Below are 15462 nucleotides of genomic sequence, written 5' to 3'. Positions count from 1 at the left end.
GAATGCAAACCCTCATTCAAAACATTTATGGATCTGAGCACATCAAAATTAAGTATTTCGGGCTTCCCTGGTGGCGCAGTGGTTGAGAGTCCGCCTACCGATGCAGGGGACGCGGGTTTGTGCCCCAGTCCGGGAAGATGCCACATGCCGCGGAGCGGCTGGGCCCGTGAGCCATGGCCGCTGAGCCTGCGCGTCCGGAGCCTGTGCTCCGCAACGGGAGAGGCCCGCGTACCGCAAAAAAAACAAAAACAAAACAAACAAAAAAAAAAAATTAAGTATTTCTGTTCCATAAAGGCCATCAGAGATAATGTTAATAGATAGCTGGTTGCAACCTAGTGAATGAAGAACTCCTGCAAGTTAATAAGAAAAAGCCAAGAAACACAATAGAGAAATGGCCATGAACAGAAACAAGTACCACTGAACTGAACTGAACTGGCCCAAAGGCAAAAAATTAATGAAGATGAGGTCAAAGAAGTAATCAGCACAATTCAGTTAAAATTACAATGAGATACCATTTTTTTTTAAATTTATTTTTTCGTTCATTTTATATATACATATATGTATTTTTCTTTTGGCCGCACCGCATGGCATGCGGAATCTTAGTTCCCTGACCAGGGATCGAAGCCGTGCCCCCTGCATTGGGAGTACAGAATCTTAGTCACTGGACCTCCAGGGAAGTCACTAAAATTTATTTTTTTATTGAAGTGTAGTTGATTTACAATGTTGTGTTAATTTCTGCTGTACAGCAAAGTGACACAGTTATACACATATATACTTTAAAACATATATTTATTTATTTATTTGGCTGCATCAGTCCCGGTTGTGGCACACAGAATCTTCGTTGCAGCATGCAGGATCTGTTGTTAGGGCGCGCGGGCTTCTCTCTAGTTGTGGCGCACAGGCTCAGTTGCCCCATGGCACGTGAGATCTTAGTTCCCCCACCAGGGATTGAACCCGCATCCCCTGCATTGGAAGGCAGATTCTTAACCACTAGACCACCAGGGAAGTCCCATATATACATTCTTTCTTGTATTCTTTTCCATTATGGTTTATTCCAGGGAGATACCCTTTTATAACCATCAGGTGAGTAAAAATTCATAAGGTGAATACTGATGTTTGGTGAGGGTGTGGGCCGACAGAACCCCTTATCGCTTTTGCAGGCATATAAACTGGTACAACTTCTTTTTCAAGCAATCGAAAAAGAGATATACATTTGTTTCAAGATCCCACACTCTCAATCCTTGGTAAATAAGCCCCAGAAATTCTCGTGCAGATGTACAAAGAGGCATCTAGCAGGGCGTTGACTGCAGTGTCCTGTGTGGAAACAGGAGTTGGGGGCAACGTTGGCATCCAACCTCAGGGGAATGCATAGTAAAGCGTAATGGAAGCAAACTACAGAACTTTAGGCAACAGTCAGAAACAACAGACAGCTTCTCAAAACGTGGCGTTCAGAGAGAAGAGTAAGGAACAAAAATGAGGTCAACAGCATGAACATTTACATAAACTGAAACCACCGGTGCCTAAACATGATATTAGATACTTCACAGATCCATTCACATTTAAGTGAGATGGGAATGAAGAGCAAAGATAAAGGAGAAAAAATGCTAAACCAGAACAAGAGATTGACCTTGTATCCATTGGTGATTCTCATACACTGTGAAATAAGGAACATAATCAACTCAGCGCCCTGTGCCCGAGGACCAGAAGAGAAATGTGCAAAGGACGCGAACAGGGAATTCACAGAGGAAGCGCAAATGGCCCATAAAGATAGGAAAATATACGAATCTCACAAATAATGAAGAGAATGCAAGTTATAACAACGAGTTTGTATTTTTTCACCTATGAGATTAACAAAGATTTTTTTTTAATATGGTACGCTTCACAAATTTCCATGTCATCCTTGTACAGGGTCCACGCTGATCTTCTCCGTGTCGTTCCAATTTTAGTATATGTGCTGCTGAAGTGAGCACAGCAAAGATTTCTTTAAATTATACTATGTTTTGCTGGCGAGGGTGTAAACACTGTGGATTGAAATCTATATTGATTGAGCATTTGGGGACAGTGATTAAGCGTTATCAAAATTAAATTGCCGACAGCCAACAAGTTTGCTTAAAGGAACTTATCTTGCAGAAATACCTCATGTGCAAAGGCGCATTTCCAAGGATGTCACTGCTGCAATGTCTGTCCCAGGGAAGCTAGCAGAAGCTGTGTGCGTGTCTGACAGGAGGAGATGAGTTTAGTACATGTCAGACATATGGTGACAACCAGTGTGAAGGCTGAGGTAGCTCTGCATGTACTGACATGGAAAGATAAGCATAATATACTATTAACCAAAAATGTATGATGTCACTTTTGTTGAGAAATTACACACACACACACATGCAAAATCACAAGACATTAAAAAGGTCCACAGTTTCAGGTCTCTTTTGGCATTGAAGGCCAAGCATAAGTCAATAGTTCAAGGGCTCCCGTGTTCCGAAGCAGGTGCTTGTGGTGGGACCTGCAGGTAGATGGGGCAGATGGATCACACAGGACCTAGTAGGCCATGGTAAGGACTTCGGCTTTTACTCCTCAAGAGGTGGGATCCCGGGAATTCCTTGGCAGTCCAGTGGTTGGGAGTCGGCGTTTCCACTGCAGGGGGCCTGGGTTCCATCCCTGGTTGAACTAAGATCCCGCAAGACTGTGGCGCAGCCAAAAAGAGAGGGGGTGGGAATCCATTGGAGGGTTTTAAACAAAGGCAGGACAGGCTCCGGTCTTAACAGGATCACTCTGGCTGCTGAGTAGAGAACAGGCTTGGGGCAAGAGCAGAAGCTGGGCGCAGGGGCTACTGCAGTGATCCGGATGAGAAGGGGTGGAGGCTTGGGGGAGCGTGCTAATGGTGGTGGAGGGGAGAAGTGGCTGGATTCTGTGTGTATTCTGAAGGCGGCAGCAGCAGGGTTTGCTAGTGCTTGGGGTGTGGACTGTGAAGGAAAGAGAGGAGTCCACAGTGACACCAGAATTTTGGTGTGAGCAGCAGGAAGGATGGATGTGGCCTTGACTGAGATGGGGCAGATGGAAAGTCTGAATTTCAACATGTCAAATTAACCAATATGCTTATTCATCATCCAAGTGGAGTTGTTGAATGGGCCGTTGGATATGAGTCTGGACTTTGCGGGAGAGGTCAGTGCTGAGATATGTAAACTCGGGCAGACCTGGAAGGTGATAGATGGCTTTTAAGGCCAGCAGACTGGAGGAGCTCACTTGAGGAGTGAGTGTGGCTGGAAAGGTCTGTAGACACCTTGTGAAAATATTTACCTGAGGAACCCAGACCCGTCCTCTGCCAAGGAAGGAAGTAGCCCAGAGTTTGTCCAAAAAATCAATTCGGTGGGGGTCTGGAGGGGACTGGCTCTCTGAAAATGGAGCAGCCCACACGCTTGCCCTACACCTGGGGTCCCACGGGTGACATTCAGCAGAGGAAGTGCATGGGCGGGGCTGGCAGCCCACCAGAAAGGGCAGAGCTGACCTATTTTGAATGGAAAAGATCTTCCCCTGGAGCATTCTTTAGGTTGTTCAGTGAAATGTGCTCATTGCAGAGGTGCTACTGGGATGGAGTCTGCAAGCAGACAGGGGTCCACAGCAACAAAGCTCTGAGCAAAGCATGCCCGTAGGGCATCTGCTGGGATTTTCTTCCGTGGGCAGTCTCACCGGGGCCGCACTGTTGGCTGATTAATAACAACTCTTACCTGGTAGCTGTGACGAGCTGTGGAAATGTTCCATGATGCATGTGTGTATATATTAACTGATCTAATCCTTGCCACAGCCCTAGAAGGTAGACACTATTATAACCAGCCCCATGTTGTCCATGAGGAAACAGAGAAGGTACGTGACACGTGGAGGGGCTGGGATCTCAACCCCCGTGCTTCCTCTGTTTTTTGGTGTGTTTTTTTTGGCCATGCCCTGCAGCTTGCGGGATCTTAGTTCCCCCAGCAGGGGTCAGACCCCTGCCCCTGCAGTGGAAGTGCGGAGTCCTAACCACTGGATCACGGGGAAGTCCCTTTCCTCTGTACTCCTGACCATCGTACTCTGCGGCCTACCAATAGTCATCAGTGATTTTTAGCAGTTTTAACCAACATTTACCGGGTGTGTTGCCTTTGTGATTTCATTGAATCCTTGCAACAAACCTACGGGATGGGCCTCTGATTCCAGTTTGGCAGAGGGGAGAAGTGACTTGCCCAAGGTCACAGAGCCGGTGAGAGGCTAAGCCAGGCTACTCCATCTCCAGGGCCTCAGCTCGGCACCATGTCCCTATACTGCTGGTCATAGTGGTCAGCTCCCGGCATCTCACGGGGATTTACCATGTCAAGGCTTTTTGGCGATGCTTAGAAGTTTGGAATGAGAGCTGCATGTTCTCCCTCCAGAGCCTCCTCAGTGCTCTGGTTTGCCTGCTGCCTTGTTCCTGGACGTGGTATTCAACTTCCTGGCCTTTCCTGTCCTGTCAGGGCCTTGGAGGGTAAGTGGTTTGAACAAGATCTTGTTGTGAGGGTTCAGTTTGCCCCTTACATGGCCTCAGCAGGGGCTGAGGGGCAGCAAGGAGGCAGGCAGAGGGAGAGGGACACGGCAGGCGCCATCTGCCATCTTCATAGGGTGTGAGGACCCTTTGAGATGGAGAGTCCTGAGACCCCTTTGATAGATAGATGGTGAAACAGGCTGAGCAAGGGCAGGGGGGAATTGTACTAGGTCAACGGAGAGTCCTGCAGAGTCAGGAGCGGAGGCAGGCCTTGGCCCTGGATCTCTGGACTCCCAGGCCTGGACTCCTTCTCAGCATCCTGCCCAACTCTCCCCTCCAGAAGGAAGTAGGACTTATATATACCCTTCCTGGCCTGCTTTTGCCAGAGCCCTTGAGACTGGCTGAGGACTGGTTGCCATAGAGACGGTCAGACAGTTCCAAGGTTGGCAGATGTGGGGCGGGGCGGGGGATGGGACAAGACACCAACATGCTAAATGCCCACCAACAGTTGGTAAGGACCGCACTGGGGAGACCAGGGCAAGACACACCACAGCAGGCTCCAGGGACAGTCACATGTCTGCTCAAGCTTCTCTCAAGCATCCCCCAAGCTGAGCAGGTGAGGGGGGCCCCTTGGGGGGATAGCCAACTGCCCAGAGGCAGGTTGGATCTCTGGGGTGGGGAGGCTAGGGCTGAGGGAGGCCCTTGAGAAGCCACGAGGCTGGAGCTGAGGCCCAGGTGAGAGTCAGGGAGGCCCCAGGCGGGCAGGGACTACAGGGAGGCCTGCAGGATGTCGGGTGAAGACAAGGATGATGCCCAGGGATGACTCCCAGGCTTCTGATGGAGCAACTTCAGCAACACTGCAGGAGGATCAGGATTTCGGGAAAGACAACGAGTTTTTCCCACTTTGGCTTAGTAAGTCCAGGGCCCTGTGGGGCATTCAGAAGAGCTATCCGGAGCCCAGAGGCAGTACAGTGCAACGGTGACAAATCTGGGCTCTGGGGACAGACTCAACACACTCAGGTCCTGGCTTCACTTACCGGCTGTGTGGCCTTAGCCAAGTGATTTCACCTCTCTGAGCCCGTGTTCTCATCTGCATGACAGGGGTGAGAGCGAATACCTACCTCATGGATCCTTGGGAAGGTTAAACGAGTTAATACTTGAAAGTCCTGAGCACCCAGTAGGTGCTCAGTAAGTAGCAGTTGTTGCTATTTTAATATTAATAATTCACGTCATGATCAGTCAGTTTCAGTGGTAACAAGGGCCCAGAGGGGCCAGACTGACAGAAAAGGAGGGTCCTGGGACTTCCCCGGCGGTCCAGTGGTTAAGACTCCGAGCTTCCACTGCATGGGGTGTGGGTTCGATCCCTGGTCAGGGAACTAAGATCCCACATGCCGTGTGGCACAGCCATAAAACAAACAAACAAACAAACAAAAGAACAGGAGGGTCCCCTGGGGGAGCTGCTCAGAGCTGGGCCTCCTCTCCTGTCTTTGCCCAGGGGAGTCTTGGGAGCAGTGATGGTGTAATTCAGGGCCAGCAGCAGAGGTCTGTGAGCACAGGGCAGATGGCAAAGAAGGACCGGAGGCCCGGGGACCGGAACAAGAAGGGGCAAGGCTCTGCTGAGGCTGAGGAGTAAGCAGCTGCGAGGGGCCGGGGGTGGGGTGCCAGGCCCCAGTTGGGGCCAGCGCACAGACCCTGACCCCTGCCCCTTGCCCTCTTCCTCCTCAGTCTGGTCCCCTCTCCTCCTCGGAAACCCTCCTTCCCCTTCCAGTGGGTCTGGGAGAGCTTCACCACAGATGGCCGGGCTCCGCTTCAGCCGGGCTCCGCCTCGGCCCCTGGCCACCAAGCCCTGCCCTTGCCCCCAGCGGTCCATCGGCACAAGTCCAGGCGCAAGTCCACGGCCAAAAACCCGGAGGCCCGTGGCCTCCGCTGGAAGACAGAGGTGCCAGATCTGGAGAGGAGACAGCAGCTCAGGGCCTGTAGATGCATCCCCGTCCCTCCTGGCAAAGCGGGGAGCCAAGAGCCGGAGTTGCCTGGGAAGAGCTCAGGATCGGGGCCGGAGGCCGAGCCAGAAGTCCTGGGTGCTGAGGTGGCCGAGAGGGCTCTGAGCCCCGGGGAACTGCCCCAGCTCCCCAGAAGGGGGTCGATCTTGGAGGAGGAGCCATTTGCAGAGGCCACAGACGAGGCCGAGGAGGGGGAGCACAGGGTCCCCCAGAGGAGGAGGGCTAGTTCTCCAAGAAAGGGGCGGAATTCTGGCGAGGAGGCCTGGGACGAGAGTGAACTGCGGAGCCAGGGGAGTGGCTCTGGCTCCAACAACCTCCGAGGACCACAGAGGAGGAGGCCAAGGGCCAGGGAGCTGGAGGGGCCGAGGAACCTGGAGGAGCCGCAGAGACAGCTGCAGCAGGACTTGGACTGTGGTGAGCGTGGGGCTCAGGGCCCGGGTTCCCCCACGAAGCCGCACAGTGCGGAGAGGGGCTGGAGCCAGCCACCTGGCTGGGCTGGGCTGGGCTGCGCTCCAGGTGCGGGGAGGGATTGCCCAAGGGGCCAGGAGAGACGGCAGTGCCTGATTTGTCCCTCTGTGCACAGATCCCGAAAAGATGCCCTGGGAGCCATCGCGGGCTGCTGTTCAGGCCTCCCGCTGGAACAGGAAGGCCCATGCCTTGGGAGCTGATGAGACTTGCCTGTTTGCAAACTTCCCTAACCGCACCTTCCACAAACGACAGGAGGCCACCAGGTGAGGTGGAGACGAAGAAGGGTGGGAGCGAAGCACAGGGACTAGAGAAGGAGCTAGTTCTTCAGGAGACAGTCATTCATCCTCTCATTCATTCCTTCATTTATCCATTCACCAGTCTTTCTGATCATCCAATCATCCATCCACCATCCACCATCCATCCATCCACCATCCACCATCCATCCATCCATCCACCATCCACCATCCATCCATCCACCATCCACCATCCATCCACCATCCACCATCCATCCATCCATCCATCCACCATCCATGCATCCATCCATCCACCATCCATCCATCCATCCATCCATCCACCATCCATCCATCCATCCACCATCCATGCATCCATCCATCCACCATCCATGCATCCATCCACCATCCATCCAACCATCCACCATCCATCCACCATCCATCCATCCATCCACCATCCATCCATCCATCCATCCACCATCCACCATCCATCCATCCATCCACCATCCATCCATCCATCCATCCATCCATCCATCATCCATCCATCCATCCACCATCCATCCATCCATCCATCCACCATCCATCATCCATCCATCCATCCATCCACCATCCACCATCCATCCATCCATCCACCATCCATCCATCCATCCATCCATCCACCATCCATCCATCCATCCACCATCCATGCATCCATCCATCCACCATCCATCCATCCACCATCCATCCATCCATCCACCATCCATGCATCCATCCATGCATCCATGCATCCATCCATCCATCCACCATCCATCCACCATCCATCCATCCATCCACCATCCATCCATCCATCCATCCACCATCCACCATCCATCCATCCATCCACCATCCACCATCCATCCATCCATCATCCACCATCCATCCATCCATCCACCATCCATCCATCCATCCATCCACCCACCATCCACCCACCATCCATCCACCATCCATCCATCCATCCATCCATCCATCCACCATCCACCATCCATCCATCCATCCATCCATCCATCCACCATCCATCCATCCATCCATCCACCATCCACCATCCATCCATCCATCCACCATCCATCCGCCATCCACCATCCATCCATCCACCATCCATCCATCCACCATCCATCCATCCATCCATCCACCATCCATCCATCCATCCATCCATCCATCCACCATCCACCATCCATCCATCCATCCACCATCCACCATCCATCCATCCATCCACCCACCATCCATCCATCCATCCATCCATCCATCCATCCACCATCCACCATCCATCCATCCATCCACCATCCACCATCCATCCATCCATCCACCATCCATCCACCATCCACCATCCATCCATCCACCATCCATCCATCCACCATCCATCCATCCATCCATCCACCATCCATCCATCCATCCATCCACCATCCATGCATACATCTGTCTGCTTGGCCAACTGTTTATTGACACAAGCCAGTCTTCATTCACTTCCCATCTTCTATCCATTCATTAATTTATTAGCTAAGTGATTAATGCGACATATATCAGGTATCTGCTCATGGGTCCTCAGGATATAAAGGTAAAAAGACTTGGTTTCAGCCCTAAGAAGCTCAAGGTCGGCTGGAAAAGGAGACAGATGGGCAAAACAGCGACAATGGCAGAAGAGTTAGATCATTACTATACTTAGGGCTTGAACGAGAGACAGTGGGAGCAGAGGGGAAGACAGATGGGGGCTGTTGACAGTGTCTAGGTGAGGGTTGATGAGGGCTTGGACCAGGTGGCCATGTGAGTAAAGAGAGGGGGATTTATTTAAAAGATATTTGGAGGCTGGCTCAGTGGGCCTCGGTGACAAGTTAGAAGTGGTAGGTGAGAATCCGTTCAGCATCCTGATAGCACCCTTCAAGTCTTATCCTGTTATCCTTCCTTGAGACCTTTCCATGCTTCCTAGTGCCCTTAGGACAAAGCCCAGATTCCTTGGTAAGGTGTTGGGCTGTCTGTCCATCCCTTTGTACAGATTGAGGGCTCCTCCACGGACAGTGTCAGCTCTTTTTTTTTTTAATATTTATTTTATTTATTTATTATGTTTTTGGCTGCATTGGGTCTTAGTTGCGGCATGTGGGATCTTCTGTTGTGGCGCGTGGGCTGCTCTCTAGTTGTGGTGTGAGGGTTTTCTCTCTCTAGTTGTGGTGTGCTGGCTCCAGAGAGTGTGGGCTCTGTAGTTTGTGGCACGCAGGCTCTCTAGTTGAGGCGCCTGGGCTCAGTAGTTGTGGCACGCGGGCTTAGTTGCCCCGCAGCATGTGGGATCTTAGTTCCCCAACCAGGGATCTAACCCGCGTCCCCTGCATTGGAAGGCAGATTCTTTATCACTGGACCACCAGGGAAGTCCTGGTGCCAGATCTTTTTGATCACAGCCCCCGTCTGGCACCCTAAAAGGACCTGGCACATAGTCGGTGCTCAATAAACATGTGCTGAGTGTATGTCTGCCTATCTGTCCATCTTTCTATCTGACCATGATTCAGCTGTGCATGAACTCATCAATACTGAGTTTCTGTCTGTGTTAGGCACTGTGCTAGGTGCTGGGGATACATTGGTGGTGAAGAGGACAGACGAAGAATCCTGCTCTCATGAGGCTCACATTCTACTTGGGAAGGAGGATAATTGATAAAGAAATGAACAAAATGTATAGCTAGAGATAGAAAGTCCCTGGGAGGTAGATGGGGTGCTGAGGTCTCATTTTCTCTGACCTTTGAGCAAAAACCTGATTGACCAGAGGAACCGACCATCACATCTGGGGGAAGAATGTTCTAGGTGGATCTAGGTGCTGTCTATTCAACCGTCCACACCATCCATCCATCCTTTCATCCTTTCATCCACCCACTGATCACCATTTGTTTCTTTTTCCCATCCATTCATCCGTCTGTCCCTCAAACCCGTAGGCATTACCCTAGCTCCTACCAGATATAGGGGTCAGAGAGAAAAAAAGATCTGGGCCCTCCCCTCAAGGAGAGCTACTTTGCAAGGGGAAGTTGGCAATACAGGTGAGGTCATGGGTGTGTGTGCTGAGCTCCACAAGGCTAAGGACTGTCCAAGTTGGGGTACACCCCTGGCTGGAGTAGGCAGGAGGCTTCCAGGAAGCGTAGGGAAAGACCTTGAGCTAGGCCTGAGGGCTGAGCCCCCAGAGTCAGCCTGCATCCTGTCCAACGTCCACAACAAACCCCATTCCCCAGGCCCCTGGATCTCTGGGCTGCAGCAGTCCCTCCCTCCAGGCCCGCATACGCCCCTACCTGCCCCTGGCCCTCCATGAGGCTCCTGGTTCCCTGCAGACTTCTCCCACCCCTCTGCCTTTCCTCTCCCCACCCAAGAAACCGGCTGCGGGCCTGGGAGCAGCAGCAGCAGGAGAAGCGGCAGCAGGCCGAGCTGCGGCGGGCCCGGGAGCAGCGGCTGCAGCAGCGGCTGGCTCACTGCCTGGCAGCCTACGTACCCAGAGGGAGCCGGGGGCCGGGGGCCGCCCAGCGCAAGCTGGAGGAGCTAAGGTAGGCCGGGGCTGCGGGGGGCCTGGAGGGGAGAGGGCAGGGAGGTGGTGCTGGGTGTCAGACCAAAGGACCAAGGGGAACCTGCCCTCACCTTCCCACGGGCTGAGCTTCCAGGGACAGCCTCCCCGCCAGGTGGGCAAGCCGGGCCGCTTTACAGATGAAGACACTGAGGCCTGGGAGGAGAAGGGGCTGGGCCAGGGTCACCCTGTTAATAATAATTCCTGCAGCTGTCGAAGGCTGAAGTTTAAAATGTTCTACTTGCATTATCACATTTTCAAATCTTGTTTTCTGATTTCAAATGCCAGGCATGCTTACTATAAAAATTCAAATATTACAGAAATAGTTCATGGAGAATGTGAACAGTGCCTGTGATCCGGCTCCTGGAAACAGCCATTGTTCGTGGTCAGGGGGAGAGTCATCTGTTTCATTTGCTTCCTATATTTTGATCATAAAAAAGCAAATTCACACTTAAAAGCAAATCTTTCTTAGACTCATAAGAGGCAAGTGAAGTAGGTATCATCGGTGCTCCCATAATTTTACAGACGAGGAAAGTCAGGCTTCAAGAGCTTAAATAATTCGTCAAAGGTCACAACAGAGGGGCAAAGCTGGGATTCCAGCCCAGGCAGCCATTCATCTGCCCTGCCATGCTGCCTCGGAGGGCTCAAATGCCCAATCTTCAGATAAAGTGCACCAGGATCTTCCCCCCAAAGCCCAAGCTAGGGAAGGAGATAACTCAAGTAAATACGATGACCGACGCCATTGACACTGCGGACCTACGGGGTGCAGCTGGCACCAAGGCAGCCCTTTCATCCAGGGAGAAGCGCTAGGGCAAGGTGAGTTGGGCGCTGCTGAGAGACTACAGGGTTCCTGCCCTGCAATGGGGCCCCTGAGGACTCAGGGGGGCTCTGATCACCTACTCTTTGAGGCTCAGCCTTATCACTCCCAACTTTACAGATGAGGAAACCAAGACTCGAGAGGTCGCGTGTACTTTAAAGGAATCCTTGGCCAGTGATCGGGGAGATGCCTTCTCCCTGCCGGACCTCAAGTTCATTGTTTTTTCACATGGCAGGAAGTGGAAGGCCAGACTCCGGTGGCAGATGTCAGTGAGAGGAGCGTTCCAAACGCACTCCTTTCATTTTCGACTTGGGAGAGGATATTTCCCACGGGGTGTCTCAGCCCTTCCAGCGCATGAACTTTGCTCTGAGCTTCATGGGAGACTCTGCCTTTCCCAGGAGGGTGGGCACAAAAGATATCTCCCTGTGGTAGGGAAGCTCCGTACTTTACTTTTATTCTGAGACAGGGCTGACATCCGCTGACATCACTTCCTTTCTCGCTTAGAGCTCCAAGACATGGGCTTCCTCTCAATTCTAACAGAAATAGCATCAAGAACCAAGCAGGAAAAATGTACACAACCTCACGGGCAAGACCGAGACTGAATGCAGCTCATGCTTCCCCCACTCCCCACTCCTTGTAACTGCTGTAAAATCCCCTCTTGAACAGTGAAGACTTCTCTTTGCAGTGACTTCTGTTCCTGGCCATGGTTTTCAAGTCCATCTTTTTCTCGAACGGAGGAAGTTTCCTTCTCTGGCACATAGCCAAGGGGCCTGGCCCAGCAAGCCAGTGTTTTCCACAGGGCTCAGCGCACTTGCCGGAAGTCCCAGCATGAGTTTTGGAGTCTTGTGTGCCTCTCCCCTCCCGTTCTGTCTGTGGGTGCTGCCACCACGCCCTTCGGCCTCTCTTGTGTGCTCTGCAGAAGGATGCCCGGTCCCGTGTGTGGTGTAGCCAGAGGGCCCCTCACTGCCAGGATGCACGGCTTGCGAGCAGACAGATTTCCGACAAGCGCACAGACTGGGTTTTTGTAAATGGGATTGTGCTTCTCCAGTGGAACCTAGATCTTTCTGGGATGTGTTCTTTCATTTGCAATACATTTCTTTAGTTCCTCTGTCCCATTTTCTAAACTATCGGCTTATAAGAACCACAGAGAATGCTGGCAAGCTTGTCCCATTCGGGCTATAGCACAGAGAAGAAAACTGAACCCAGGGCCCAGACTGGGATTTTGCCCAAAGCCACAGCCAACAGTCACAGCGTCTCCTCACAGGCAGAGTGTGAGAGGGTGCAGGGGTGGATGCAGAGAGGGGAGGGCTGTGCATGCAGATGTCCAGTTGCTCAGAAGTCAGGGCTGACCCCTCTCCCTTGGTGACGGCTAGGAGGAGGGGCGAGCCTGGCACCGCCTGCAGACCTGGGTTCAGCGCTCAGTCCCTCACTTCCCAGCTGTGCAACCTTGGACAAGTCCCTTGACCCTCCTGAGCCTCAGGCGTGTCATGGGTAAAATGGGACAGATGATTCCCGCCCCACTGACCTCAGGAGAAATCCAGGGCAAGGATGGAAATCAAATGGTTTTGTAAAGCTAAGGGCAGGAGGACAGAAACCGAAAGTTCTTAATGAGGACAAGTGGGCTCAGGAGGGGGCCGGCTCGTGTCCACAGTTAGCCGCCCAGAGGCCCGTCTCCCCGCAGGCGCCAGGAGCGACAGCGCTTTGCTGAGTACCAGGCAGAGTTGCAAGGTATCCAGCAGCGGGTGCAGGCCCGGCCCTACCTGTTCCAGCAGGCCATGCAGGTGAGGCTAGCACCTGGGCAAGCATGTGGCTCCCCAAGACCAGAGCTTCTCACTGGCCGAGTGGGTAGGGAGATGAGGTGGGAGTGGGCCCCCTTAGTTGGCACCCCTGGGCTGCTGCCCATCTGGAAGCCCTGGGACCCCCTCGATAAGCAGAGGCTCACTGTGACCTCAGCAGCCCAGGTGAGAGGGGAACCCTGCTTCTCTCTCCTCAGGCCAATGCCCGGCTCACTGTGACCCGGCGCTTCTCCCAGGTGCTGTCGGCACTGGGACTGGACGAGGAGCGGCTGCTGGCTGAGGCAGGAAAGGGGGATACGGAGGGCACCCCCAGGAAACCCAGGTGAGGCCCAGCTGTGGGGAGGAAGGGCATGGTCACCAGCACTCTGCCCTGCAGGGCCTCATCCACCTGTCACCCTGCCCTGGGCAAAGGCCGAGGGGACTCCTTGAGCAGCCACATGGATCCACCGTGAATTCAGTCCTGCCCCGTCCACCCCCTGGCCTGGAGGACTCTGTCTAGCTTTCGCAGTCAGCAGGGCCTTCCCCAGGCGCTGTCCTCCATGTCACCCAAGGAAGGCGGGGCCAGGGTTATTTTCCCCATTTCCGATGAGGAAACTAAGGACCCCAGGGGTAGGGTCTTGCCCAAGGACACAGGAATGAATAAGCAGCAGAGCCTGTCTGGGAACTTGCAGCCACCTGAGTGGCCACACATCAAGCCCCCACTGTGGGGTGGTGCCACGCTGGTCACTCCCTGTACCCTTATGCTTTAGAACAACTTGGTGCAGAGCAGGGGTTATGAGGCTTGAGGAGGGGAAGTCACTTGCTCAGGGTCACACAGCATAGGAGCCATATTTGAATCCACAACATCTGTGATGATGGCCTTGCCCCTTCTACAGCCCAGGTCTCCTTGGTTATGGGGGTGGGGAGCTGCACAGCCCAATGGCCTCTATCTGTGTCTTTATCTTTAAGGAGCCACAGGTCAGTGGGAGTGAGAATGGAGCACTCTTCTCAAGAGTCCCCCAAAGAAAGAACCCACTGGCAGCCAGCCTGACAAGCACTCCGCCCCAAGCCCAGACCGAGAGTCCAGTCCCTGAGATAAAAATTAAATGCTTTGTGGAATATACAGTGTGGGATTTCTGGTGGTAGTGGAAAGAGGCTGCAGGTTGGGAGTAGGTGGTGGCAGGTGGGTATGCAGCGCTCTTGGCTTGTCCCCAGGACGAGGAACTCTGGCTGTTCTGGCTGCCCCCTCCCAGCACACACGGCTCTGCCTCTGCCCTGAGGACTGAGTGGGGCATCTCCAAGAGCGAGAGCTGCAACCCCTAAAAATGCTGGGTGCTGGAATTCAAGAGTGAATAGGACACAATGGCTTCCGCCTTTGGGAACTCCCAGTCCTGTGGGGGAGAGGGGCGGACCATTAAAGGGGCGCACGGTGTAACAAACGGGCCGCCAGAACGAGCAACTGTGAGGCGGGGGTGTCAGGAGGGATTGTGTGGTCTGAGCCTTTACATTTAAGCAACTTCAGGTTAGAGCCCCTCTCCTCAAGGGGGAAAAAAAACCCCTCAAACACACGGACGTGCCAAATTTTACATTCACTTTCAGGGGACTCAGACACGCAGAAGTTCACCTCGACCTCCGTAGCAGTCACAGGGCGCAGGTTAAAAAATCCGATCCAAGGAACGGGGGAAGGCAGCGTTTGCAGACAGTACTAATTGTAGGGATTGGGAGGAGGCTGGAATGTGGAGCTGGGGGGGTCTCAGGAGAACACGCTCGTCGTTGAACACCTGATGGAGCCACGACCCCAGGGAGTTCACTAGGAGGACGCCTACTGGAGCGGTGGGCGCTGCCCACGGAAAGTCCGTGAGGCAGTGACTGTCCCGTGACTGAGGATGTGCAAGCGGAGGGAAGCCTGAGAGGGGCTTTTCTGGGTCGGCGGTGCGGACTTAGACGGCCCCTAGGTCCTTAAAGATCTGGGAGGCCGTCTTACCCAGACCCGGTCGCACAGCACCTTGAGACGCGCATGCGCAATTGGGCGACCTGCTCAAAGACTGCACCACGGCCCGAGGCGGCCGCGACTGCGCAGTCGGGCTCCGATCCCGGCTTTCCCATGAACCTTTGGGGCAGGCTCCGAGGCAAGCGACGGAAGCA

At 53.4% G+C, this 15462-nt stretch overlaps 1 protein-coding gene and 1 non-coding gene across 2 annotated transcripts; one reads left to right on the top strand and one right to left on the bottom strand.

Annotated features, from left to right (window-relative positions):
• Positions 1 to 1863: 1863 nt before the first annotated feature.
• On the bottom strand, positions 1864 to 1970 carry LOC115804147 (U6 spliceosomal RNA). Its single transcript, XR_004025000.1, has one exon. It is a non-coding gene; the product is annotated as a U6 spliceosomal RNA (small nuclear RNA).
• A 2892-nt stretch (positions 1971 to 4862) lies between these two features.
• Positions 4863 to 14430, top strand: TSGA10IP (testis specific 10 interacting protein). The gene is given in 9 exon segments (XM_089914508.1): positions 4863 to 5102; positions 5982 to 6115; positions 6212 to 6900; positions 7070 to 7217; positions 10538 to 10708; positions 13224 to 13323; positions 13536 to 13660; positions 14214 to 14328; positions 14330 to 14430. Coding segments are annotated over 9 exon segments (1668 nt in total). The 5' UTR covers positions 4863 to 4955; the 3' UTR covers positions 14369 to 14430.
• The last annotated feature ends 1032 nt before the right edge of the window (positions 14431 to 15462 follow it).

This window comes from Delphinapterus leucas, chromosome 7, assembly GCF_059928025.1.
Source record: "Delphinapterus leucas isolate spDelLeu-1000000601 "Yukka" chromosome 7, BTC_Dleu_Yukka2, whole genome shotgun sequence".
Lineage (NCBI taxonomy): Eukaryota > Metazoa > Chordata > Mammalia > Artiodactyla > Monodontidae > Delphinapterus > Delphinapterus leucas.
This window is presented reverse-complemented; position numbering and strand designations above follow the sequence as displayed.